This window comes from Drosophila ananassae, chromosome 2R, assembly GCF_017639315.1.
Source record: "Drosophila ananassae strain 14024-0371.13 chromosome 2R, ASM1763931v2, whole genome shotgun sequence".
Taxonomy (NCBI): Eukaryota; Metazoa; Arthropoda; class Insecta; order Diptera; family Drosophilidae; genus Drosophila; species Drosophila ananassae.
Genome location: NC_057928.1, coordinates 17,069,162 through 17,093,662, shown reverse-complemented (window position 1 = coordinate 17,093,662; position 24,501 = coordinate 17,069,162). Strand labels below are relative to the sequence as shown.

General features: G+C 43.5%; 5 protein-coding genes across 5 annotated transcripts in view; 2 read left to right on the top strand and 3 right to left on the bottom strand.

Annotated features, from left to right (window-relative positions):
- Nucleotides 1-107: 107 nt before the first annotated feature.
- LOC6493139 (solute carrier family 35 member C2) lies at nt 108-3,269 on the top strand. The gene is made up of 4 exons (XM_001957093.4): nt 108-380; nt 446-1,132; nt 1,644-1,896; nt 1,950-3,269. The coding sequence occupies exons 2-4, from the start codon at nt 482-484 to the stop codon at nt 2,510-2,512; spliced, it is 1,467 nt and encodes a 488-aa protein (XP_001957129.1). The 5' UTR covers nt 108-380; nt 446-481; the 3' UTR covers nt 2,513-3,269.
- LOC6506845 (cyclin-J) lies at nt 3,094-4,963 on the bottom strand. The gene is made up of 4 exons (XM_001957094.4): nt 4,728-4,963; nt 4,483-4,669; nt 4,004-4,429; nt 3,094-3,949 (listed from the first exon to the last, which is right to left on the bottom strand). The coding sequence occupies exons 1-4, from the start codon at nt 4,806-4,808 to the stop codon at nt 3,414-3,416; spliced, it is 1,230 nt and encodes a 409-aa protein (XP_001957130.1). The 5' UTR covers nt 4,809-4,963; the 3' UTR covers nt 3,094-3,413.
- Nucleotides 4,964-5,204: 241 nt separating this feature from the next.
- LOC6506844 (probable RNA helicase armi) lies at nt 5,205-9,215 on the bottom strand. The gene is made up of 6 exons (XM_032454732.2): nt 8,745-9,215; nt 8,258-8,686; nt 7,589-8,191; nt 6,561-7,523; nt 5,701-6,504; nt 5,205-5,637 (listed from the first exon to the last, which is right to left on the bottom strand). Exons 1-6 carry the CDS (start codon nt 9,210-9,212, stop codon nt 5,335-5,337), a joined length of 3,570 nt encoding a protein of 1,189 aa, XP_032310623.1. The 5' UTR covers nt 9,213-9,215; the 3' UTR covers nt 5,205-5,334.
- Nucleotides 9,216-9,278: 63 nt separating this feature from the next.
- Nucleotides 9,279-10,680, bottom strand: LOC123257141. Its single transcript, XM_044714947.1, has 2 exons — nt 10,582-10,680; nt 9,279-9,467 (listed from the first exon to the last, which is right to left on the bottom strand). Exons 1-2 carry the CDS (start codon nt 10,648-10,650, stop codon nt 9,279-9,281), a joined length of 258 nt encoding a protein of 85 aa, XP_044570882.1. The 5' UTR covers nt 10,651-10,680.
- Nucleotides 10,681-11,383: 703 nt separating this feature from the next.
- The window catches only part of LOC6493140 (eukaryotic translation initiation factor 5B), a 31,102-nt gene continuing 17,984 nt past the window's right edge, over nt 11,384-24,501 (top strand). Inside the window, exons 1-5 of the mRNA XM_001957096.4 lie at nt 11,384-12,098; nt 12,167-13,371; nt 13,429-14,854; nt 14,913-15,045; nt 24,061-24,137. Of these exons, the coding sequence (XP_001957132.1) occupies nt 12,028-12,098; nt 12,167-13,371; nt 13,429-14,854; nt 14,913-15,045; nt 24,061-24,137 (2,912 nt within the window). The 5' untranslated portion in view covers nt 11,384-12,027. The remainder of the gene's footprint in view (nt 12,099-12,166; nt 13,372-13,428; nt 14,855-14,912; nt 15,046-24,060; nt 24,138-24,501) is intronic.

The window sequence follows — 24,501 nt, the reverse complement described above, 5'->3', positions numbered from 1 at the left end:
TATAAGCAGAACATTGTTTTGCGAGGAAATATGACAAAATCAACATCTTAAATCCGAAAAAGCTTATTTAAAAATGTCGCCAAACTTTCAAGATGGTCACACCACCATAAAATTATCGATATATTCGAAGCCAGCTGGCGATAACCTGTGTATAAACAGTTGGCAGAAAAACAAGAAAACAGAAGTCGGCCGAAATGTGGAGCGTAAAAAAAACCAATTTCTATGAGTAAACGAAACAGCGGCGCCACCGAGTCACAATAATTGTATGAAAAACATCTAAAACGCAAGCAGATAGCGAGCGGGCGGCGGGGCGAGCTGCACAATTCCCAAACATATGGACGCAGTACGCCAACTCCAAAAGATAACGAACGAAGGAAAAGGTGAGAGAAGCTTTCTGCCGTCGCCGTTGCGTAGCAATATCAATTTACTTTTTACCAATTTGCAGATATACAGATACCAGGCTACCCGCCGCGATAAAATAATGGTGGCCGCGAAATACGAGCGTATTTCTTCCGGGACGACGGGCAACGCCAGCGAGGCCGAGGAGGAGGAGGAGATAGAACTGGAGCTGGATCTGGGCCAGAAGAATCGCAACATCGTGCAGCAGAATGGGAAAGACAGTCGACATCGTCAGACGAATTTTAAATACGTCACCAGTAGCGGCAAAACGGGAAAGAACGGCGGTTCCGGCGGCAACATCGGCGACTCCACCACGGCCACGTTGGCACAGGAAAAAATGGCCGAGTCGCGCTTCATGCAGATGGCCATTGGCACCCTCGTCATAATCCTTCTGTACCTTTGTCTCTCCATTCTGTTGACCTTCTACCAGACGGACATCAACCGGGCTATGCCCTTTCCGCTGGCCATTGTGTCGTACCATTTGATCCTGAAATTCCTACTGGCAGCCATCATTCGAAGGATATACAAGCTGAGAGTGGGACGATCTCGTGTCCAACTGGACTGGCGGGTGGCCCTCAGGAAGATGGCACCCACCGGCGTGGCCAGTGCCATCGATATCGGCTTCTCCAACTGGGGACTGGCCCTGGTGCCGATCTCCCTCTACACGATGACGAAGTCTTCGACCATTGTCTTCATCCTGCTGTTTGCCATTGCTCTGGGGCTGGAGAAGAAGGTGAGTGGCAGCTTTATAAATTAGCACATATGGTCAGGGAAGTGTATATATAGATATTCCTTATCGGGGAAGGTATTGCTTACAAACTCATCAAAACAAATGCACCTGAAACGCAAAAAAATAAAAACATTTTAGATAAAATTAATGACTTTTGTCTGGTTTTCATATAGCTATACTTTTATTATAGAATTTAATGTGTTTTTTAATCCTTTTAAGGAAACTAGAAAAACAAATCAAGATATGCAATTATTAGTTGTAATCTAAAGTGATAAAAAAAGGCTTATTTTTAATAGATAAGCTCCAACATTCATACATTTATTTGCCGATTACTATTTAGTTATAAAACAATGATAAATTATGAACAAAGGAGTTCAATTAACTCTTAGATAAGACTATTTTTGTTTAATTTACAACACAAGTTTATCAACTTGGAGATACTAGAGCCGCTTGGAAAACCCTTTTAATCTTATCCCCACTTTTTAAAACAATATTAAATGAATTTCAATTTCAGAGCTGGTATCTGGTGTCGATTGTGGGCCTGATTGGCACTGGCCTGGTGATGTTCACCTACAAGTCCACCCAGTTCAACGCCCTGGGCTTCTTTTTCATTCTATTCGCCTCGCTGAGCAGCGGCCTGCGCTGGAGCTTCGCCCAGTTCATAATGCAGAAGTCCAAGCTGGGCCTCCACAATCCCGTCGATATGATCTACTACATGCAGCCGTGGATGATAGCGTCGCTAGTGCCACTGGTGTGTGCCATCGAAGGTGGGTAGTCTGGAAATATCTCTTAAAACAAATAATAAGAATGATACTTTCAGGACCCAGACTAGTGACAGTGATCGAGGACCTTCACAATCATACTTCGGCCGAGATAACCTGGGCATGGGCGCGAATCACCCTTGGTGCTCTGTTGGCCTTCCTCATGGAGTTTGCCGAGTTTCTGGTGCTCTGCAAGACCTCCAGCCTCACCCTTTCGATAGCCGGCATCTTCAAGGACATCTGTCAGCTGGCCTTGGCCGTGACCTTCAAAAAGGACCAGCTCAGCCTGATAAACGTCATTGGTTTGGTGGTGTGCCTGGCGGGAATCGTGTGTCATCTGCTGCACAAGTACTCCACCATGCAGGACTCTCAGAAGCAACAGCAGTCCCTGGAGTTCGACAACGATAATGAGGAGTCTTCGGGCGAATACAAGTTCAACGATGGCAGCGGTGGTGCTGGCAGTAGTGCTGGGGGTGTGCACGTTAAGTCTCACTCCACGCTGACGGTGCCGCTGCTGGAGCAAACCGATTCGGAGGACGAATCGGGCAACGATCCAGGCAACAAACAGAACGCATCCGATGTGATCTTCGACGTGCTGAAGCGGCGCGACATGCAGCGATGAGAGTGACTGTACAGATGTCCCCCACCCATTGGACATTGTCCTGTAAATGTTGTAAATTCGATTAATCCACTGATCATGTCGTGTCCCTTCTCCTTATAACTAAATGATAGCCACTGCGTGTTTTTTAAAAGTGAGATTCCCTATTCCTTCCGAAACACAAAACACACACTTGATGATTCCCTACGCATTTGCTAGGCTAGACACTGTAACTATATATAAAATTGTAAGCGGTTTAAAGATTGATTTTAAGGACCATAGATGGTTGGAACAGAAAGGTAGATATGGACGATAAATCCAAAAGTGATTATTAATTTTACAATTCTTATCAAAAAAGCATGACTTTAGGAATCAAATAATTTGTTACATTTCTTTTCCAACTGTCCAAAGTTAACTACTTAGCCTTACTCGATTGCATTAACTTTTTTTTGGGCTTTAACTTTAGTAATAATTAAAAATGTAAAAATAGCTAATAAGCAGCTTAAATAATTGCTCTAATTTTAATTGCATTCCAAATTATGCTAATCCTTATTAATGAGCAATTTAAAATTGAAAACTTCTCGGAGAAAGACTTCAAAAGTGCGTCTGATGAATTTGAAAACCAGCCATTTATTTTTTGTAGAAAATTAAAAAACTTGTCCTTATTGTTTTTTTTTTAGTTAATAATGCTTCTTTGTTGTTGAGTTTATGACTTATGGTAACCGATAAGTTGATAGGATAATTTCAATTATATATTAAATACACATTATATAAAGATCTATATACGCTTTGAACTTTTCACTCTATACGGCTGGGGGTTCAACGCAGTTGAACTGGCGCTCATATCGAGGGCATCTTAACTAGGCTGAACTTATAGGCTATTTGTATTCTCCAAATAGTAATGTTCCCTCGCTAACTGTTACTTTTATAAATCTAATATCTGTTTTTGTTTGCTTTCGAGCTTGTGCTTCTTAGGAGGACGAGAATGGCTCTCCACATTAATGAGATTGTGGCGGCGCTTAAGAGTTTTCTGTGGCTCGTCGGGCGGGCTCGTGGGAAGGAGGGTGTTCGTGGCTGGATCCTGCAGCTGAACGGTTATGATGTTGTAGTTCTTAACCTCCCCGGTGGGACTTCCCTCTAGCAATAGTATTTCAGAGTGCGGCACCATCGCCTCCTCGAATCCTGAATCAGGACTAGACCAGTTCTGGTTATTTTGCCCGGAAGATTGTTCGCAAGCCGGAGGTTCCTCCGGCGGCTTGGGAGTTTCGACTTGGTCCACCTTGTTGGTCTCGTAGTAGTGATGCATACTGAGTATGTCGGAGTAGGGCTCCACCTGGGCCTCGCTGTAGGAGGTCAGCTTCCTGAGGTAGGGCGTCCAGCGCTTCAGGCCGCTTACTTGTCGCACTGTTGCAATGCAGGTGGCGGCCAGCAGCGAAGGCGGTTCATTACAAAATGAAGTAACTGGAATGAAGTTCGTTATTAGAAGTTTTCCTTAAAGTTCTAAATACTATTTACTGCTCAGTGTATAGTCCGACAGCCGGAGCAGCAACTGGGCCAGGGAGCTAAGCATTTGTTCAAAGTTATGGTAACGCGGATACGGCGAAGCGACAGACAAATCCCGGTCGTAGTTAGTCATCATTTCGTCGTAGGCCGCAAAGTCATCGCGGGTGAGGAAACTGCAAGCGAAGAGCTCCACGAAACTGGCAGTGGTGGGACGCACCAGTTCGAACTCCATGAAGCAAAGGATCTTACGCTCCACGGCCTTGTACTCGAAGGCAGTGTAGGCATTCTTGACCAGCTCGTTCATCTCACTGTAGCGCGGAATACAGGCATCGGCGTTCTCGATCTGAGCGGCTATGTGGAGACAGGTGAGCGCCACCAGTTGCAGCTTGTCCGGGCGGATTCTGTAGTAGTCGAGGAAGCGATCCATATAGTACAATCCTAAGGAATAGGTTTATTTTAGTTTTATATTAATAGACTGGCAGACTACCCACCTAAATGAAGTGCGCAGCGACTGAGCTTGTGCGCACGCGTTGCCGTTTGCATGATATAGACCATTTTTTGGCGCTGATCCAGTTGCGTCGAAAGGAAGAACATTGGACGGCGACGTAGCTCCTGCTCCATCATGGTTTGGAATATGTCTTCGGCATAATCACTCAGCCAGTGCAGTTTAAAGAGTCTCTGAAAAAAAGCTCCTTCCATTAGAACTCTTTTTCGATTAGGAGCACATGCATCCTACCTCCATTTCTGGTTGCTGCTGGATTTGTCCGCGTTTTTCGCTGATCACGAAGACGCCATCCTCTGCGGAGCGGTTCTCCATGATTATTAAATTATTGTGTTTAAAACAGAAACGAACAAATATTCCGGAGATCAAGGCGCTGGCATTGCGAATGAAAAAGCGAAAACAAATAAAATGGGAATAATGGCGGCATAACGGAACTTTTAGATTTGAGAGCAGCGTTGCCAGACTGTCGGCAAAACTTTGAGGAGAACAGGGGAAGTACAGTACGAACCAAATAAAAAGGAAAAAATATATATTATTCTCCAAAAAAAATTACACATTTTTCTTTTAAATATACATATATTTATTTATTCCTCTACCCTTACCTTCCAAAATAAAAATATATATTTTTCTTTTCTGAATGTGTCAATTTTATTTCCAAAATAAAAAATAGACGTTAATTCTGTCGTTTTTCGTGAATTGATTATAAGAAAATGAGTAAAAACTACAGGTAACGTCTGTACACAACTCATATGAGAACAAAATAAGCAAAATTATAAGAAATCAGAGTTACAAGTTATTCGTTTTTGAAGAAATGAAAAAATACTAAATATAAAAAATGGTTTCAAGGAACGCATCCAAAGGTATCCTTCTTGCTTTCCTCATCGTCATCATTGTCATGGATCATGGCCGGCAGTTCGCATCCAAAATAGGCGTTGTTGTTGGCACAGAAGAGGATCAGGTGGCGCCAGCAGTCGTCGACGGACAAAAGATGGGGATTCCCGAAAATAATCATCAGAGAGCGAGCTCGAGAGATGGCCACGTTCATCCGCTTGTTGCAGCGCACGAATCCCAGGCAGAGACGGTAATCAGCCCGGAGAATGGACTCCGTAGAACGCACAGTCGAAATCAGCATTATGTCGCGTTCCTAGAGAGAAATAAAATTAAAATTAATAATATTCTTAATAAGAAATTAGTACTCTAGTCCCACCTGTCCCTGAAACTCCTCCACAGATCCAATCTTTGGCATAGCCACATTTGTGCCCATGAACATGTTCCTCATGGTCTTCACCTGCTTCACGTAAGGAGTCAGAATCCCGATCTGATCCGGGGTCACATTGCAGCGGTAAAGAGCAATGGTCATCAGGAAGACCTCCCTGGCCTCGCCGGGATTGTACCACGAGGGAGAGTCATTCTCCTGCATATTTTCCCCAGTGATCCCGTAAAAGAAGGTGCCATGGCTCTTGGGCATGTCCACGTTGGGCTCGAAGACCTTCAACAGTTTGGCCAGCTGCCTGGCTTCGCGGGAGTCCTCCTCGTCGACCATGGAAACCAGTTCATCGTCGTAGAAGAGCTTGCTGTAGATGTTCATGATGGAGGGCAGGGCTCTGTAGTTGTAGAGCAGTTTGGTCAGGACAATGGGATTGTAGCCGGACGTCTTGGGGTAACGTTGCATGTCCTTCTTGTACGGTCCGCACTCGAGAAGTCTCTCCAAGAAGGACTTGGCGAATCCCCTGTCGCCCGCATACCGATTGATGACGATGGCCTGCAGCTGGTGGGGATCGCCGGCAAGAACGGTCTGGCAGTGACCCTTTACGAGCAGCACATTCGGAATCATGGTCTCCGGCTCGGTGCACTGGCCAGCCTCGTCGATGAGAACGTGCGTAAAGTGAGCAGCCGGGAAACCCATCTGCAGGAAGTTACCCAAGGTGGTGCAAGTCGAGATGGTGACCTTGTGGCGGCCCATGAACTTCATCTGGCAGCGCAGCTTCAAGCCCGATTCAGTGACCATCATCTAAAGAAAAGGAGGACCATTAATACGCCATAGTTCCACTTGGAAAACCCACTCACATTATCGCTGCAGGTGCCCATGGAACCAATGTCCACGGTGGCACAGTAGCTCATTAGCTCGGGGGGAATCAGGTCCTTCTCGATCTGGTTCTGGGACACCAGGCGGATAAAGTCGCCCTGCGGCAAGGCATTGCTCTCAATGATCCTCTTGGTCAGCAGATCAGCAGAGCTGTTCGATGGAGTTCCGACCATCAGTCGTGCACCCGGCACATTCCTGACCAGCTGCAGGATAGCCTCCACCAGGGTCACCGTTTTCCCAGTGCCAGGTGGCCCGAAGATCACGTAGGGAACGTCAATGGCCTCGCCACGTAAGATGTGGTAGACGGCGCGCTTCTGGATGTAGTTGAGCGAGTGGTTGTACCACGGAATGTGCGAGTCGAAGAGGTACATGTCATGGCCCTCCATCCTCACCTCCAGTTGGGGGTGGATGCGTTTCTGGATCTTCTTCGGGAAGAGGAACTGCTCGCCCAGTTGGGTAACAATGCGAGATATGGCATAGTGCTGTTTACGGAAACCGAATCGCGAGAAATAGAACTCCAAGCGGTAGTCTTCGCCGTTGTACTTGTCCTGGAAACTGGCATTGAACTTGAGCAGCACCCGATTGAAGAGAACCTTGTGGATGATGCCCTCGAAGGTCTTGTTGTCCCCAGAACAAGTTTCCACCCAGGGATTAACGGCTCGCACCACATCGCCCACGACCAGCGAAGGGCGACGCTCGGCTAGGTTCTCGATCTGCAGCGACAAGAACTCTCCATCCCGTTGGAAATGGGCACGATCTCGATCGTAGTTGCGGAAGCTAATGAAGTACTCGATCTCCTCGAGGTGCAGGAACAGGCTAAAGCGCTGGATGTAGTTGACGATCGTAAGGGGCTCGTTGATGCAAGGATACTGCTGTTCAATGGCTTCGAACATTTCCATGCGACGTTCGGTGGTCAGATAGAGTAAGCGCAGCTTCTCAGGAACCTAGAAGGATGCAGAAGAGACTAGGTTATCCACCAAAGGAGCAGGCAAACAGGGCAGCCACTCACCTCGAAGTATCCCAATCGCACTGCCACGAACCGGCGCTTGGTGGCAATGCACTCGCCCGGCACCACCTCCAGCTTGTGCGACCACACCTGGTTGGCATAGAACCGAGATCTCTGGCCCACGGTGCGTCCCGGCGCAGTCAGGCTATCGGCGGCTATGAGACGCTTCTCTGCCGCGAGTGCCTCCTCCTCGTTCTCGCACACAATCACGGTGAAGCAGCGCGTCACCTTGAATCTCTCAAAGTTGAGGGTATACCGCTCAATAGCTTCGCCCATGAACTTGGTCTGCACCTCCAGAACAATGGGTATATGTCCGCCATTCACGATCTCCGTGAGCTCCGTCGGCTCAACCACACTTAGCTGGGATTCAGCAGGGTTGGTGATAGTGACGCTCTCCAGGCGCAGCATCCGATTGATGTTGTTCTTCAGCTTCAGAGTGACGCGGTGGCGCTCCCACAACTCCGTGGTTATGTACCGATCCGATCCGGTGATGGTAACTGGTTGAACATCATTCACAGCCTCCGCGCTGGACATCTTTTGTCCTTTGAGGGCACCAAAGTTCTTCTCCTGCATGGCCAGCTTGATGGCGCGCTTGACGAACTTCGCCTGCGGAATTAAGTCCTCGACGGTCTTTTAAAAAGTTTATTTAACCCAGTACCATACCACACTTACATATTGGCATTCGATGAGATCGACCAGGACTATGTCGCCCAAATGGAGTTCCGTGCCGTTCGGGATGTCCTCCTTCAGCACAAAGAAATTGGTTCCAAGCACTGAGAAATCATTAAAGACCCGCTCCACAATGCACTTCTGGGAGGGTTCGACGCGGGCCGGAAACACTCGGGTCACCTGCAGGATTTGGCCCTGCTTGTCCACATAGTCGTCGTCCAGCTGGACATTGCACTCCAGGCAGACGCGGTCTCCCTGGCGGGGCACAAAGGTCAGCTCCACCTTGTCCAGCTCAATCGTCTCGTCGCCGTACTCAGTCTCCACCTCGATGGCCGCCTCAAGTCTTTTGTTAATGATGCCCATGACATTGCGCAGTTGGGTGTTGAAGTAGGTGGGCTTCTCGTTCCTCAACGTCTCCACTGACTCCTTGATCTGAAAGTAAAGACTATAGATTATAATTGGCAGGATTAAAAGGATAGTTTGCGTCAACCTTTTCGTCATTTACGTCCTCCCAGACATGCTCGATAATCCGGATTAGCTTCACCACGATCTCCGATTCTTTGGGGGTCTTCCTGTAGGTCAGATACTCCACCGTTGAGCCGACATGCAGCTCCCGGTAGATGCCATCCGCCGCCTTAGTGGTAAAGTCCAAGGAGTGATCTATGACTCCTCCGTCGATGTTCAAGCGAGTGATGACTCCCTTCCGCGAGGAGCACGACTTGTCATTCTTAATGTTCAGATTGGAAAAGTCGATCTCCAAGCCATCCTCCGCCTCATCATCGCTTCCACCTTGGTCCTTGGTATCGCTCTGCACCGCTTCGCCGTCTTGGACGTTGCGCTTCATGTCCTCCTGGATGATCTCCTGGTCCAGGAAGTTGTTCTCGGCCTCCAAACGCTCCCGGTTTATGTCTCGCTGGCGATCCATATCCAGGAACAGTCCGCGAACGAATGACAACATCGTTCTGATTTGGTTTTTTTGCTTCGTCAGGGATTTCTTTGTGTTTGGATTGAGTTTCGGATGAAGTTATTGCTGTGGCTTCTTGTCGAGACTGTCGTACATCCAGTCCGTTTCGCTTATGTAGCCCAATTCCTTGCGCAGATTCTGGAGGCGCTTCAAGTGGCTCTCCGCTGTCTCGGCCCGAGCCCCGCTCTCGCTCCCAATCAGAGATTCTACCGACTCGGCTCCGCTTTCCGACTTCTTCCCGAGGGTCTCCTACAAAAAGTGACATTTGAAACGATTTAATGGGAGTGGAAATGGGCCATGGTTTCAAAATACAAAGAAGTCGTGGAGTATTTTAGTCTCCTTATTTTGTTTATCAGAAATGGTACAATCTTTCAATCTTAATGGCTTTAAAAGCCAAAGTTTCGTTTATTTTTGAGATGGAATTTTGGGGGTTTTGGAAATTTTTATCCATTTTTGATCAACTAATTCGTGTTTTAAAAAAATCTATATCCGACTATATCCTACATGATAGCTTATATATAAAGTAAAAGATTGGAAATTCTTTGAATATTTTTTGTAAATTAGAAACTTGGTACTTTTTTTTATATACCCTTGCAGAGAGTATTATGAATTTGGGTAAAAGTGGGAAACTCAGAGAAGGAGACATCACAGACCCTATAAAGTATATATTATGAATTTTTCATAAGGACTCTTTTAATCTGTTCCGATATACATATGTATATCTTATAATATATAAGCTACAGGAAGTCCAAGGAAAGTTAACATTCCTTTCTTGTTTAAATTTAATTTTAATTTTTAAGGGCACAGAATTAAAAAATGGGAGCCGAAAAAAAAACACTTTAATAATTTTACTTTTAAATAATATTAAATTTAAATAATATAGCTCTGGGAGCCACGAGAGTCCACTATTATGAAATAATAGGGATAATAATTACCTTATTTTATAAGAAACTGTTCTTGAAACTGGAATAATTATCTTGAAAAACTCTTGTTCTTGACTGAAATAATTTTTATTAGAATATGCCTAAATATATATGTATATATCTGATAATAGAAACTGAAAAGTTATATTAGCTTCTGCTCTGTCCGAAGTCTGAAGATATTTTATGGTTTATAATACGAAATAATTTAAATAATTATGTAGAAATGTAAAAAATATGTATGAGGAAGTATGAACATGTTTGAAAAAGATTTGCAAGTCACGTTCCATGTTCGAAGAGTGGACAATTTTTACAGTTATGTATGCACATATGTTTCTTCTTCGTTTCACACAAAAAATGCACTTAAATTTCAAGTTTCAAGTCTTAAAATTATATTAATTAAATGTAGGATCTCAATAATATGTAGGAAAATGAAAGCAAACCTCTGTTCCGGCTTCTAAATCAGTACTATTCGAAATTCCACTTGTCGACGCTTCTTCTTTGATGGACATGGCCTCTTAGCCGGCTTCTCCTTCTTCTAGCTGAAATCCATTTATTTAATTTCTGTGGAGAGTGTTTTTCCTTAAAAGTATTACACTTACATAGTAGCTTAGGTTTCACAAACTTTAAACTAAAGAACTTGAAAAAGGAAAAATCCGCAAATGCAAAAAAAAAGGTCGAGAAGATTCGGAAAAGCTGGAGGAAGGTCTGCACTTCTCGAAGGCGAGAAGCAAAAGAACAGTTAGAAGGAGTCGCAGGGCTGCCGAAGAAGTAACAGAACTTTTCGATACTTTTCGATATCGGGAATCCCAAAATATTTTTATAATTGGCGCTATGATTGGTTTTAAAAAAATTTTAAATGATTTTAATCGATTTAGAAAGTGACTAACGACTTGGACTTGGGTGCTTCCTATAGGCCCGTAATATTTTATGATTTTTCTTTTTAATCAACAGAATCAGTTATATTCCAGTATAAAATTGTGCTATATGTTTTATTCAGAAATTTTAAATAAGCTTATCAAGCGCATTTAAATCACCGCAAAATGTAAACAAACAATCAGCTGTAGAGATGGCCGGTATTAAGTTTACTTCAATAGAGATGGGTGAACTATCGAATGGTAGAAAAAAATACTGAATATCGATAACAGCTAAAAAGAATAATAAAACTAAATTTAGTATTTATGTTACCATCTTGCAAAGTTTGAAATTTTCATAATCAAGCAGGCCTTGATAAACCTTTTAATGTAATTTCTTCGCAATTTTATTATTTCTGTAGCAAATGAACCTTGCATAACTAAAATCAAATGTTTAAAATTGATCTGCAAACTCGAATTCCTCTAATTACGAAACTTCTGGAATATGTTTAGCGGAACAACATTTAAATAATTTAGTAAAAACAACACGAGACACAGTTAGTTAAGGCGACATATGTGACGAACAAAACAAAAACAAATTTAGTGCCCATAGATGACCACCGAAGAACAACTGCGATAAATGGTTCACCCCACTAGCATGCCAGCGCCGTGGCAACTCTGGACGCAAAACAACAACATATGATGCACATAACCTCAATCGATATCGAAAACCCGCAATAACACCCCGCACTGCATCCTCCCGTGTTAGCGTTTTTCCAAATATCCCACTAAAACTGTCCATAATTTGGCCATCAGACTGTTTATTCAGCGTCGAGTGATAGTCGAGCAGTTCCCATCACGCGGAGCAGCCAATCCATACTCTGAGGGAAAGCGAGGAAAAGTGTCAAGCGTCGCCAGCGTTTTCATTATTTGCAGACAGAGCGTCGCGTACGGAAAACTTTCAGCGGTGAATAACCCACAGCTTTTCGTTTTTGGTCAGCGGAGAAGCAGCGCGTTGCAGTCGCGGCCGGGAAGATGGGTAAAACTAAAAAGGGCAAGAAAGAGATACTGACCAAGGTCGAAGACGGGTCCTCAGTGGACGAAATGTGAGTTGAATAGCAGTGAGACCACCTCACCTGCCAGGTTGGCAACTTTCTAAAGTATACAATTTCAGCTCCGACGTGGACAGCGATCAGGTGAGCCTCAACAACAAGAAGAACCAGCCACCCAAGGGCAAGAAGAAGCCCCAGAATCTCTCGGAGGACGAGGATAATGCTGGTGAGGATGTTCAGACGATCACGAAAGCTGTCAAGAAGCTCAGTGTGAAGGGCAAGGGCAAGCAGCAGTCCAAAGATGCCGATTCCGATGAGGCGGAGGCGCCGGCCCCCAAAGGCAAGGCTGCCAAGAAATCCGCCTTTGAGCTTCTGATGGACGACGATGATCAGGATGAGCAGCCGGCCCAGAAAAGCGAATCGGAAGAGGAGGAGGTGGTGAGCAAGCCCCAGAAGAAAAACGAAAAGAAGGGTAAGAAGGCCAAGCGGAAGGGCAAGGACGACGAGGAGGAGGATCTGGACAAGGTCCTGGCCGAGCTGCAGGCAGAGTACGCTGGCGAAGCGCCGGCTGCAGCCGTTGTCTCACCCGATGACCTGGCCGACGAGGAGTTCTCCAAGAAGAAAAAGAACAAGAAGCAAGCCCAGGCCAAGGCGCCGGCCGAAGATGCTGGCGAGGATGGAGCTGGCGATGAGGAGAACGCGGACGACGACGAAGGCGGCAGCACCATGAAGACGGCTGCCCAGAAGAAAAAGGAGAAGAAGGAGCGCCAGAAGAAGGAGGCAGCGCTGGCCAAGCAAAAGGCTGCTCAGGAACCCAAGCCTAAAGCGGCCGAGAAGCCACCACCAGCTCCGGAGCCCGAGCCAGAGCCCACTGAAGAAATCCAGCCAGAAGCTGCTGCTGATGAGGAGGAAAAGACTGGCAAGAATCAAAAGAAAAAGGGCAAAAAGGACAAAAAGGCCGAGGCCGACGAAGAAAAAAAGGACTCCAAAAAGAAGGGCATGTCCGCCGCCATGGTAGCAGCTATGCAGGAGCAGCTGAAGAAGCGAAAGGAGGAGGAGGAGCGCCTGATGAAGGCTGAGGAGGAGCGCATTCGTTTGGCGGAGGAGCGCGAAGAGGCCCGCTTGACGGCACTGCGTCTGGAGGCCGAGCGGAAGGAGAAAAAAAAGCAGCGCGAGGCAGAGCGGAAGGCACGCTTGAAGGCGGAGGGAAAGCTCCTGACCAAGAAACAAAAGGAGGATAGGGCTAGGGCTCAGGCTCTACTGGAATCCCTCAAAGCACAAGGTCTGGAGATTCCCGATCCCAACGAAAGGCGCGCCCCTCGTCCAGGTACATTAGAAACTTAACCCATTCAAAGTGCTTTCATTAATTATTTTTATCTTTAAGGAACCCGAATCCGTCCCAACAAGAAGAGGGGTCCCAAGGACGAAGCCGCCGAGGCGGAGGAGGCCAAGGCAGCGGAGGAGAAGGCAGCTGCCGCCGCCGCTGCAGCAGCCGCAGCCAAGAAGGAAAAAGAGGAGGCTGTGAAGGACAGCTGGGATGCCACAGACAGCGAGGCAGAGCCCGAGCCAGAGGAGGAGTCCTCGCAAACCACCACCAACAACGGCAAGGCCGAGGCTGCCGAGGACGAGGACGAAGATACGGATGAGGACGACAGTGAAGATGATGATGATTCCGATGACTCGGACGACGATAGCGATGAATCTGACGAGAAAGACACGGCCCAGGCCAACGATCCAGAATCCCGGAGACTGCGAGCCGAAGCCCGAATCCTCAAGCGACAGTCTGATGCGGAAAAGAAGCGCACCACGGACGATCTTAGAGCTGGTGTGGTGTGTGTCCTGGGTCACGTCGATACGGGCAAGACCAAGATTCTGGACAAGCTGCGACGCACCAACGTCCAGGACTCGGAGGCGGGTGGAATTACACAGCAGATCGGTGCCACCAATGTCCCCATCGACGCTATCAAGGAGCAGGTGCGGTACGTGAAGGCCGCCGTTGGCTTCGAGCATCGTCTGCCCGGTCTCCTGATCATCGATACACCTGGTCACGAGTCCTTCAGCAACCTGCGTAACCGAGGATCCTCCCTTTGCGACATTGCCATCCTGGTGGTGGACATTATGCACGGCCTGGAGCCCCAGACTCTCGAGTCCATCCAGCTGCTCAAGAAGAAGAGATGCCCCTTCATTGTGGCCCTCAACAAGATCGATCGTTTGTACGATTGGAAGGTCCTGGGCAGACGTGACGTTCGGGATGTGATCAAGGAGCAGGCGAGCAACACCCAGATGGAGTTCCAGCGGCGCACAAAGGAGGTCATCCTGCAGTTTGCCGAGCAGGGCTTGAACGCAGCCCTCTTCTACGAGAACACGGACCCCAAGACATACATCTCCCTGGTGCCCACCAGCGCTATCACCGGCGAGGGCATGGGCAATCTCCTGTTCATGATCACCGACTTCTGTCAGAACATTCTCACCAAACGCCTGATGTACTCCGACGAGCTGCAGGCCACAGTTCTGGAGGTTAAGGCTCTGCCCGGCCTGGGCACCACCATCGACACCATCCTGATCAACGGCAAGCTGCGGGAGGGCCAGACCATGGTCGTGGCTGGTACAGATGGCCCGATTGTTACCCAAATTCGATCTCTGTTGATGCCGCAGCCCATGAAGGAGTTGCGGGTGAAGAATGCGTATGTGGAGCACAAGGAGGTGAAGGCGGCGCAGGGCGTTAAGATAGCGGCCAAGGATCTCGAGAAGGCAATTGCTGGCATTAATCTGTTGATTGCTCACAAACCGGATGAAGTGGAGATCTGCAAGTGAGTGGGACTAACATTTAATTAGAAAAACTATCTTATTAATTATTTACGTTTTTAGAGAGGAAGTTGCTCGGGAGCTGAAGAGCGCCCTTAGTCATATTAAGCTGGCCCCATCGGGTGTTTATGTTCAGGCCTCTACGCTGGGATCGTTGGAGGCCCTACTTGAGTTCCTGCGTACATCTAAGATTCCGGTAAGTTGAGGAAATTAAGGCCAGGCTATACCTTAAGAGCTAGCCACTTCCCTGATATACATTGCCCAAAAACAAAAACAGAAAAAAGAAACAGAAACTGAAAGAAAAATCCCCTTTAAGAAAGAAAGATATCAGACACTAACATAATTTCGCACTGTTTTTGTTTAGACAATTAGCCAAAAAAGAATATTTTGGGAGGGAGGTATAGGGATAACCTTTTAATAGGTGAGCTGGAGAATCTGATCTGAAATTTATGTACACATTATTTATTTCTCCCCATGGCGGCGGTATATTTCTAACAGCTCGTATAATCCGACTATAAACAAAAAAATCTCTCCCAAAAAAAAACAAATCAATAAATAAAAAAGATGTTCAAGACTAGTACGCAATTTGGGGAAAAATATGCAATTTTTCTCTGTTTTTGGGGAGAACATTTTCGATATTTTAGAAATTGAAATTGCAGAGCGGCGACAAAGTTGTAAATTTGTATTTATTTTTTGCGCTGGCCGAACTGGCCGAAAACTATTTTTGATGGGAATTATGAGTGCGTGAGAAGGCGGGGAATGTACATAGAAGTATTCTCCCGATCCTCCCGATGTCTGCACAGACTACGCCGTAAACATAAAAATGCGTATTTTTGTAAAAATGCATCGCCACCAGATATGACGATGAGGACGAGGATGTGGATGAGGATGATGATTCATGCCAGAGGCAGTTGAACGGCGGGCTCTCAGCCAACTGAAGAACACGCACTGTGTAACCATTTCAGTCGCTGCTGCTGTCTGCCCCCCAGTCTCGAGAAGATTGAACACCCAACTAAAAATACTATCGCGCTCTATATAGCTCTATAGCTCTATAACAGATACAGATAGACAACAACTACAGATACAGATACAAATATACTCGATATACTACATATATTATATATATTTTTATATTTGATATATATGAGAAGGTAGGCAGGAACAGGAGCAGGAGCAGGAGAGAGCGTATATGACAACTCAAATTCCAATTTAGCAAATATTTATTTTCTAGAAAAGAAAAAAAAACGAAGCCAATCCAATCAGACCCTAATCAATTTCACACGCCTTAAATGAACGAATTAATTGAGTTTGCTTGGCCGTTTTTAATGCGAATTAGATAATCAAAAAAAAAATGTGCCTTTTTAATTTATTTTTTTATTTTTTTCCGCTTAGCTCAGCTGCGGAAATGTTGCAGCGGAAGTGCGGATAAAGTTCACAAAAAGAATATATATTTATTTGATTCTGATATTATAATTCCTGCTGAGTAAAAACATTTTGGATCTTGGCTTCTTCGCCCATTTAATTTTTTTTATTATATTTTGCTGACACTACAAGCTCATTAGCAGCAGCCCACATTTGCTAAGGTTTCCCACAGTGTCATCATCACAGTGCCAACCCATCTCCATCTCCATCTCGGAGCAATCATCATCATCATCACCACCGCAACACTTTCCCAGGCCTTAAGGTTCCAGATCCAATCCGATTTGGCCCGAAACGCCAACGCAATATAACATACGAGCAGAAAAACTATGCAAATTAGCTACCAAATGCAGTCACAGGGCGCGTGGTTGGGAACTGAACTGAACTGAATTGAAATGAATGAATGAGTAACTGATGGACTGATGGACTGAGTGACTGACTGACGGAATGATGAGACCAGGCCAGGGACGTTTCAAGCCTCAAAGGTGTCAAAATTTTGATATATAACATTCTTGTCAGGCCTGCAGTCATATTTGATTTTCCACAAATGGAACTTGACTATTACGATTAAGATTTGGATGTGTCCTCCTCCGCAATAGCTTTAAAGAGCGGTTTCTACTTTAATCTTAATATTAAATATAGTTAGAAAATGGAAAAATAGTTAGAAAGTGTTTAGAAATATTACATTTATTAAGTTCTATAAAAAGTAATATCTATCATATTTTTGTAAAATTTTTATTGGCTTTTTTCGCGCGGTTTCCAGTCCAATCGAGCGAGTGCCGCTGCCGCATTATGTACGGCTGAATATCCTTCTACATATGTATTTCAACCTTTTAAAAACGAATCCGCTCTTGATTTTTTTATTAAATTGAAAAAAATGCTACTTTTTGTCTCTAAAACCTACAGAAAAAGTTTCCAATTAGTATTTTTTTTAAGACTTGCCCATAAGATTTAAGATCGAATCGGTCTTTTAATGAATGAATTAACAATTTCTGCACTCTTATGCACATGTTGTCCATATGGCTGGTTCTTTTTTAGCCTTTTCTTAACTTTTTGTCACATTTTAGAGGAAAAATTTGTCGCCGTCATGTTTTTTTGGTACGCTCGTTTCGAAAATCAATTATGGCCAAGTGAGCTGAGCGATTGAATGAGTGACAAAGTGACATACTGACAGACTTCTGCTGGGGGCTATCTATTCATTCATGAATCGAAAACTAAACTGAAGCTGAAGCTGATGCCTGACTGACCATGTGGGCTGATCCACCATCCGGCGACCACCGGCCGGCTACGTAACAAGTTTCGCCTTCATTTAAGCCAAATTTAGTAACTGGCTAACAACATTCACAGACACTCGGCACTAGGCACTCGGCACTGCGCTTTTTTGGATCGAGACTAATGCTATGTAAAATGCCATAAAACTTTATAGTTATCGCTGCCCGACTCATTTTTCTAGTCACCCACATGTCGGCGGCATTTTTAGTTTTGGATACCAATTCTTTTTGTATTTTTTCGGTTAATTCGAATTATTTTTTTTTTTGGCTTTCTGCTGCGTGGCCGTTGAAATACGAGCAGGGTTGCCAATTTATTGGCACTGCCAAGCTCTGACGGCCGGAAATTGTCATTTGAGTGGTTGCTGCTGCCGCTGCTGCCTCTGATCGAAAATGAAACGTACAAGTCTCGGTTAGCCCATTAATATTTTTTGATTTCTGACACGTCGCAGGTTGTCGCAGTCCAGAGTCCGCTGATTGCCAATCAATCTCACGCTTGCAATGTTTCATTAATTGCCATTCAGACGATTGAAATGGCACGGATCTGCCCCCTTTCAGGCACATGAGGTGTAAAATAATTACAGATCTTAAAATTTGAACAGATTTTTAAGAGGTTCTATTGTTGGAATGGATTTTTAAAAGGAGTTTTTAGGTTTTAATTTAACTCTGTTGTGTGTCATTCCTGAAATCTTTTATTGGTTTCTCAAAAAGAGCAAACAACTCGAGACCCAAAAAAATATTGTCCAATAAATGGTTTTGAAAACAAATCAATTACAATAGTGTTCTACATTTTAAGGGGTTTTTATAAGGGCGATTGAATATGGAAACAGTGTAAAAAATAATAGGTTCTTTAAGGGGAAAAATATTAAATTATTTAAGATGGTTGAGTAATTTATTATTTATCAAACTGTATACAATAATTTTTTTGTGATAAAGGTCAGAATATGTGAAGAAATTAAGATAGATATAGGAGATGGAATATAGGAATAATTAAAAAATAGATATAGGAAATGTAATAAATATCTCGAACGACATTTGTCAATGATTTATTATCCAAATTTTCAAAAATAGTTTAGGAAATCTAATGGTAATAAATGGGATAAGTATTTTCTTTAGAAATATTTTCCAATAATATTTAAGATTATTTTATAAATCTGTAAAATCTTAAGAAAAATTAATTTCCATCATATCATAATATTTCATAAATCATTTATCAAGTAATGTAATTTCTTTTACATATTTTCTAAATTTTTTTAATAAAACAAAAGAATTAAAATAAAGTATACATTTGTTGTTTGTTTTTCTAATAAACATCTAACATTTATTTACTTATATTTTATTTTTATTTTCCAATTTACTGCAAAAAAAAAACAGTGGGCTCTTGCAATTCCAAGCACGAGTTATCCTTTGAGGACTTTACTTTTCTCCTTATTTTATTTTGTTTTTTTATTGTGAGTAGAGCCAGTATGTTCCAACCACTCCAGGAGGCACTCATTACCTATAAGACTTAAATATTTTATAGGAAAGTATGTTAAAATCAATATTTTTCTACAAAATCTTAAGAATCTCCCCATAATATCTCCCAAATCATTTACCAAATAATAAATTATTTCTTATACTTATTTTCCAAATGAATTTAGACAAAGTATTAATAGTTTTATTATTTTTTCTCTGTGTACTCTGCATGGTGTCTGGTTTTTGTTGTTTCATTCAATTTAGTAGACATTCTGCTTGTTTGTACAAAGACACAGACATATGTATGTCTGTCGTACAATAATTCATTTCATTGATCAAATAAACATTTGCTACACATTTCGATAAATTAAACACCCCTGCTCCTGCCCCTGCCACTGCCACTGCCCCTATTTTTGTGCCCCTTGTTGTACGCGGCAGGGCGTAACAAACACCGCCTTCAATCAATACCGATTCATTCATAAAAATTGATTGCACTTGTTGGCTGGCTGCTCTTTTATTTTATTATTTCACAGACAAAAGATCATTCCAACTTTTCCCCCAAATCCTTCAACAATTTTCCGGCAAATAGCAGCGATTCCTGGAGGGGGCAAATAACAGAACCGCGAAAGCCGATGTTAAAATGCATTTTTCCGCGTGGCGTGGACTGCTGGCCCGGTTAGCCCGCCTAGCCCGCCCAGCCCGCCTATCCCGCCTAGCCTACTGGCATTCCACGGTTACGTCATGGCAATGTTTTTCGCCAGATTTATGGTCCGTTGGCTGCACATTTTTATGATCGGCCTGCCGGAAAAAAAAAAAGAAGGCCTGAGACTCTGAGCCAGAGCCGGGCCAGCATGAATGAGCTACTACCACTCTCTTCGGGGCATTGCGGACACCGTTATGTTATGCATTTGGCCTGCAATTTCTTCAGCCTGCAGTTGGCTTCAGTTCCAGCTTCATTAACATTTGCACCTCGTAGCCCCATCAACGGCCAAATATAGCGGTGCTGCCTGCCATGGCTTGACTTGAGTTGGCTTGGCCATTCATAAAAAAAAAATAAAAAAAACTTGGCTTATACAACAACGTGTAATGCATTTCTTGAGGAATTTGTGAGTGTGTTGGTTGGCTGGTACACCCGCTAGTTTCCTCGCTTCATGTTCATTCATTCAATTTCGCAATCCACACAATCACAAAAAGCTCACACACCGAGGTACCACAGTCTTACCTGTTATTTTCCACAACATTGTTTTCCGCAACTGAGTACTTTTTCATGAATGAAGACTTTGTGGTCTTAGAGTCTAGGCTTAGATCTCCAATGAGGATTCCCATTGCATTTTTGAGCCAAAAATGTAATTATTATGGCCTGGCCTGGCCGGGGCAACTACTACTGCATTTGGTAGGTGGGCCAGGTGGGCAGCAGACACCACCAGCCATTCAGCCAGAAATGTGTATGGCTCGACGTAATTTGATTCCCACATGCATTTTAATTAAAAGTAAACAACAGAAAGTTTCGCAAATACTGGCAGATCGTCATGCCCAGCGACTTGTCGCCCATTTGAGGCCACAATTTCAAAATTCAAATTGCACTTTATTCAGTATTTATAAATATTATCATTGTTTTCTTGAAAACTATTCTTAAAACTATGCATAAATTATTATAAAAAGTATATAGATTATTTTTTAAGTGCACCACCCACTCACTAAACTCAAGTTACTGATGAAGCCACTGGAGCTCTGGCTCTTCTGTTTAAATAATTAACCACATGGGTCACTATCCGGGTGTCCGGGTGGACACTTCATTACTTGGCCACTCTGAGGAAGCAGGTGTGTGGTTATAATTAGCTTAATTGTTTGCAGAATAAAAGCCAAGTATTGTATCTTAAAAATAGTAAATATTTTTATTGAAAAAGAGTGTCTGAAAATGGAGTGGCCTGATGGCCTAACGAGCCAAGACGGAAGACTCGGTCTGCCCATTCATGAATATAGCACTGCGACCGGACCCAGAAATGTCCATTGTTGGGTGCTTAACCCTCTCCTGCCTTAACCCCCCACTACCCACTACCCAATACCACTTTTTTAGATTTTTTTTGTTATTTTTTTTGGATGGTCTTTGTTGAAATTCATGAATGAATTTTATTTCGCCGTGGCGGCCGACAGTCGTGGTGGTTGTGGTTCTCATGTGTTTAGCGACGTCGTAGTAGTACTACTATAGAAAGGAAGGAAGTGAGGTAAGAAGCAGACAATGCCAATGTTTTCATTAATGCGACGCAGTTGCCAAAAACAACAAAAACAACTTGCCACACAAGACAAAAAAAAAAACAAAAAAAAAAAACAATAAAAATAAAGGAAGGAATGAATGAATGAGTGAACTGAAGTGAATGAGTAAATGAATAAATGGAAAGACGAAAGCAAAAAACAACAACGGAAGCAATTCTTCCTGCCCCACCATCACAGAAAGCAATCTCACAGATACTCTATCTCACAGATACAAGCAATAAGCTAGAACCGAAAGCTTATTGCTTAATTTTCATTCATAAACACGTCGCCGAGGAAAGGAAGTTGGAAATGAAAATAATAATAGATATGTATGTATATCCCCTAATGAGTGTGTGTTTGCATTTAAGAGAACCTAAAACCGATTTAGATCCAAAAATCCAAAAGGCGAAACGGAAGTTTATGAGAAGCGTGTGTGCTCTTTCGGAATTAACGTAATTTTCTAATTCCGCATCAAAGGTTTCTTCGGATGGTTTTCGTTCCCTGACATTAATCAGCTGTTTAGGCTGTCAGTCAGTCACTCAGTCAGTCAGTGGAGCCCCCAAATGACGTCTATTTAGTTGGTTTCCATAAAAAAAATACAAAAAAATAGTCATCATTTAAAAAAAGATTGAAACAATCTAGGCATACACTTTCAAAAAGGCTTATAGTAGAGATTTTCTGTTTTTTAGGGGCTTTTGAGAGATGCTATTTTTAACTAGTCAGAAGCTCAATGACTTTTCGCTCAGTGCACCCACCTGTCTTGACTTTGAGCTGCCTCCTTGGTGGTGTCATCGATAGCATTGAGTGGCATTGCCACTTGACGTCAGCAGCAGGTGTAGAGGCATCTATGAGAGGTCTCTGAGAGGAGAAAGGAGGGGATGTGGTGCCTTTTACCTGGGCTCTCCTGCTAATTAGCTTGCCTTTCGTTTCGTTTACGTTATCGTTTGCCACTTACGCACTTCCCGCCCACAAATTCTGAGCATTTCCGAAGGAAGGAAGAAAAACGCCTTTTCCTCGGGCTTCTTTTCTCCCGTTTCTGGCCCTGTTCTGGGTATGTTCTGCAGATGCCCCCGAATGCTGCGTCAGCCAGGCGCACGCTTTGATTGTTTGTGCGAAATGATATTGAGCTGGAAATCGTTTGCCGGCTGCCAAGTGGAAAGCTTTTTTTTTTTTTGCCTTTTGCTTTTGCCAAACCCCCATGGCAACTCTCAATCACTGCGAGAAATTTTGCATAGAATCTATAGGTTTAATATTATTTAAGGGATTATTTTTGTAGTTATTATTGGAAAGGGTGTATCATATAAGAATCCTAAGTAAGAGAGCTAAGTAGAGGTACTTAGTGTACAAGTTATTGAGGAAATAGATGATTTACAAACAGGGACAGGGACAGGGGCAAGCGGACACACGGACAGGCGGACATGCTTATATTAACTTGTGATTGACCGGACTAATTTTGATCAAGTTGAAATATATCTCATTCTCAGATCCTCTTCTAAAAGATTTAAAAAAATAATATTTCTAAATCTTATTGAATAAAATTGAACAAACTGAACAACGGACACGCGGACAAGCGGACAGGCTTATATCAGTTCGTGATAGAAACTCATAGAATCGAGAATCATAGATCGAGAAGAAATATTCATGACTATACCAGGATATAATCTACTTCACTGCCTTGCACACTTTTTAACCAAAATCTAGCCTCAAATACTTAATTTTTTTTTGAAGTGCATCAAAGTGGAGGCACTTTGCTATCACTTCCGTTCGCCCCTTTTCCGTTTGTTCATTTTTCCGCTTTACATGCAATCGAATCGCATTTCCCCTCGCCGCCTATTTGCCTCCTCAATTACCGCCTATTTTCTTTTTCATTTTTCTGGCTGGGTGGCTGGGTGGTTGGGTGGCGGGGTGGCACTCACTCTGCTACTGCTACTGGGTTACAATTGCAGGCAACAATAAACTTCCGATTTCATTCATTGTACTTTTGATTGCAAAACTCTTTCCCTCTCACTATATAGTATGAATATTTTCTTTCTCACAAACAGTTTCTTTCACAAAACCAGTGGCACGTAATGAATGAAATGTTTGTGAATGGTTTTCTTTTCTTTTTTTTTTAACTAATTGAATTCAATTAAGAGTGGAAACAAAGAAAGGAGCTAATATGACATCATAGGCTGGCTGTAAAGAGTAGCTTTTAGTCTACACTTTAATTCATCAATCAGTCATTAAAAAGAGAGAGTGCAGAGTAGTTGCCACAACTGCCACAGTTGTTAATGGCTTCCAATTGAAAGTATAGACTTTTCCAACTCTTATCATTGGCGCGTGCATATCCGGTGGTGCAATTAAGTCACTATCGACAGCAGATTTCATTTACAGCTCGGTCTGGAGGTGGAGGCAGCTCCACCAACCCACCAGCCATCAGCCACCAGCCACTAGCCCTTCATCCATCCATCCATTCATGTCTGGTCTCTGGTCTCTGCTGTTATTTTTATCAATGATCATTTGTAATCATCTGGCGCAAAAATAAAAATAAAATAAAAATTGAACATCTTCGATGTGAATGAACTCATCGTCGGCCTGTCTGTGGAGGTCTCTTTCGAATACTGTCTCTCTGCCTCTATCCCCTGTCTCCTGGCCACTTGGCCATTTGAGAAATTTTTCACTTTTCGATTTTTCTATCTTGGCCTGGCCATGCGAGTAAAAATAGCCAACAACTTATTCTTTGGGTCAAATGCTTGAGAAATGAGAAATAGTTTTAGGCTTTTAATATCTTATAATAATAAAACCTCAATCTTATTTGTTCTATTTTATTTTTTCAGTATTCTGCCATTCGAATTGGACCCGTGGTGAAACGCGATGTGATGAAAGCCTCCACTATGTTGGAACACGAGGCCCAGTAAGTAAACCCAAAACCTATCCATTTGGGGGGGATATGTGTCATCCAGAATTATGGAATATCAGAGTTCTGGGGAATTTGCTGAGATCTGAACTTCCACTATTAAATTCACGTTCAACTAGGGGGTTTATTGAACTCCCCCGTCACGGGTTCCATTCAGGGATTTCGCAAAAAATTCGTCTATAGCTGTGTAATTGAATGCGATGACTGAAGGCACTGTAGGTTTCTATCAATGGAAAGTATTTCTGCCAGGTTATAAATTCTGAACAGATTGAATTGCAATAGAGTAGAGTTACTAGTAATTATTCCTACTCTGTTTATGGTCGAGAACTTCCTTTATAACACCTTGCCTTCCTTTATTATT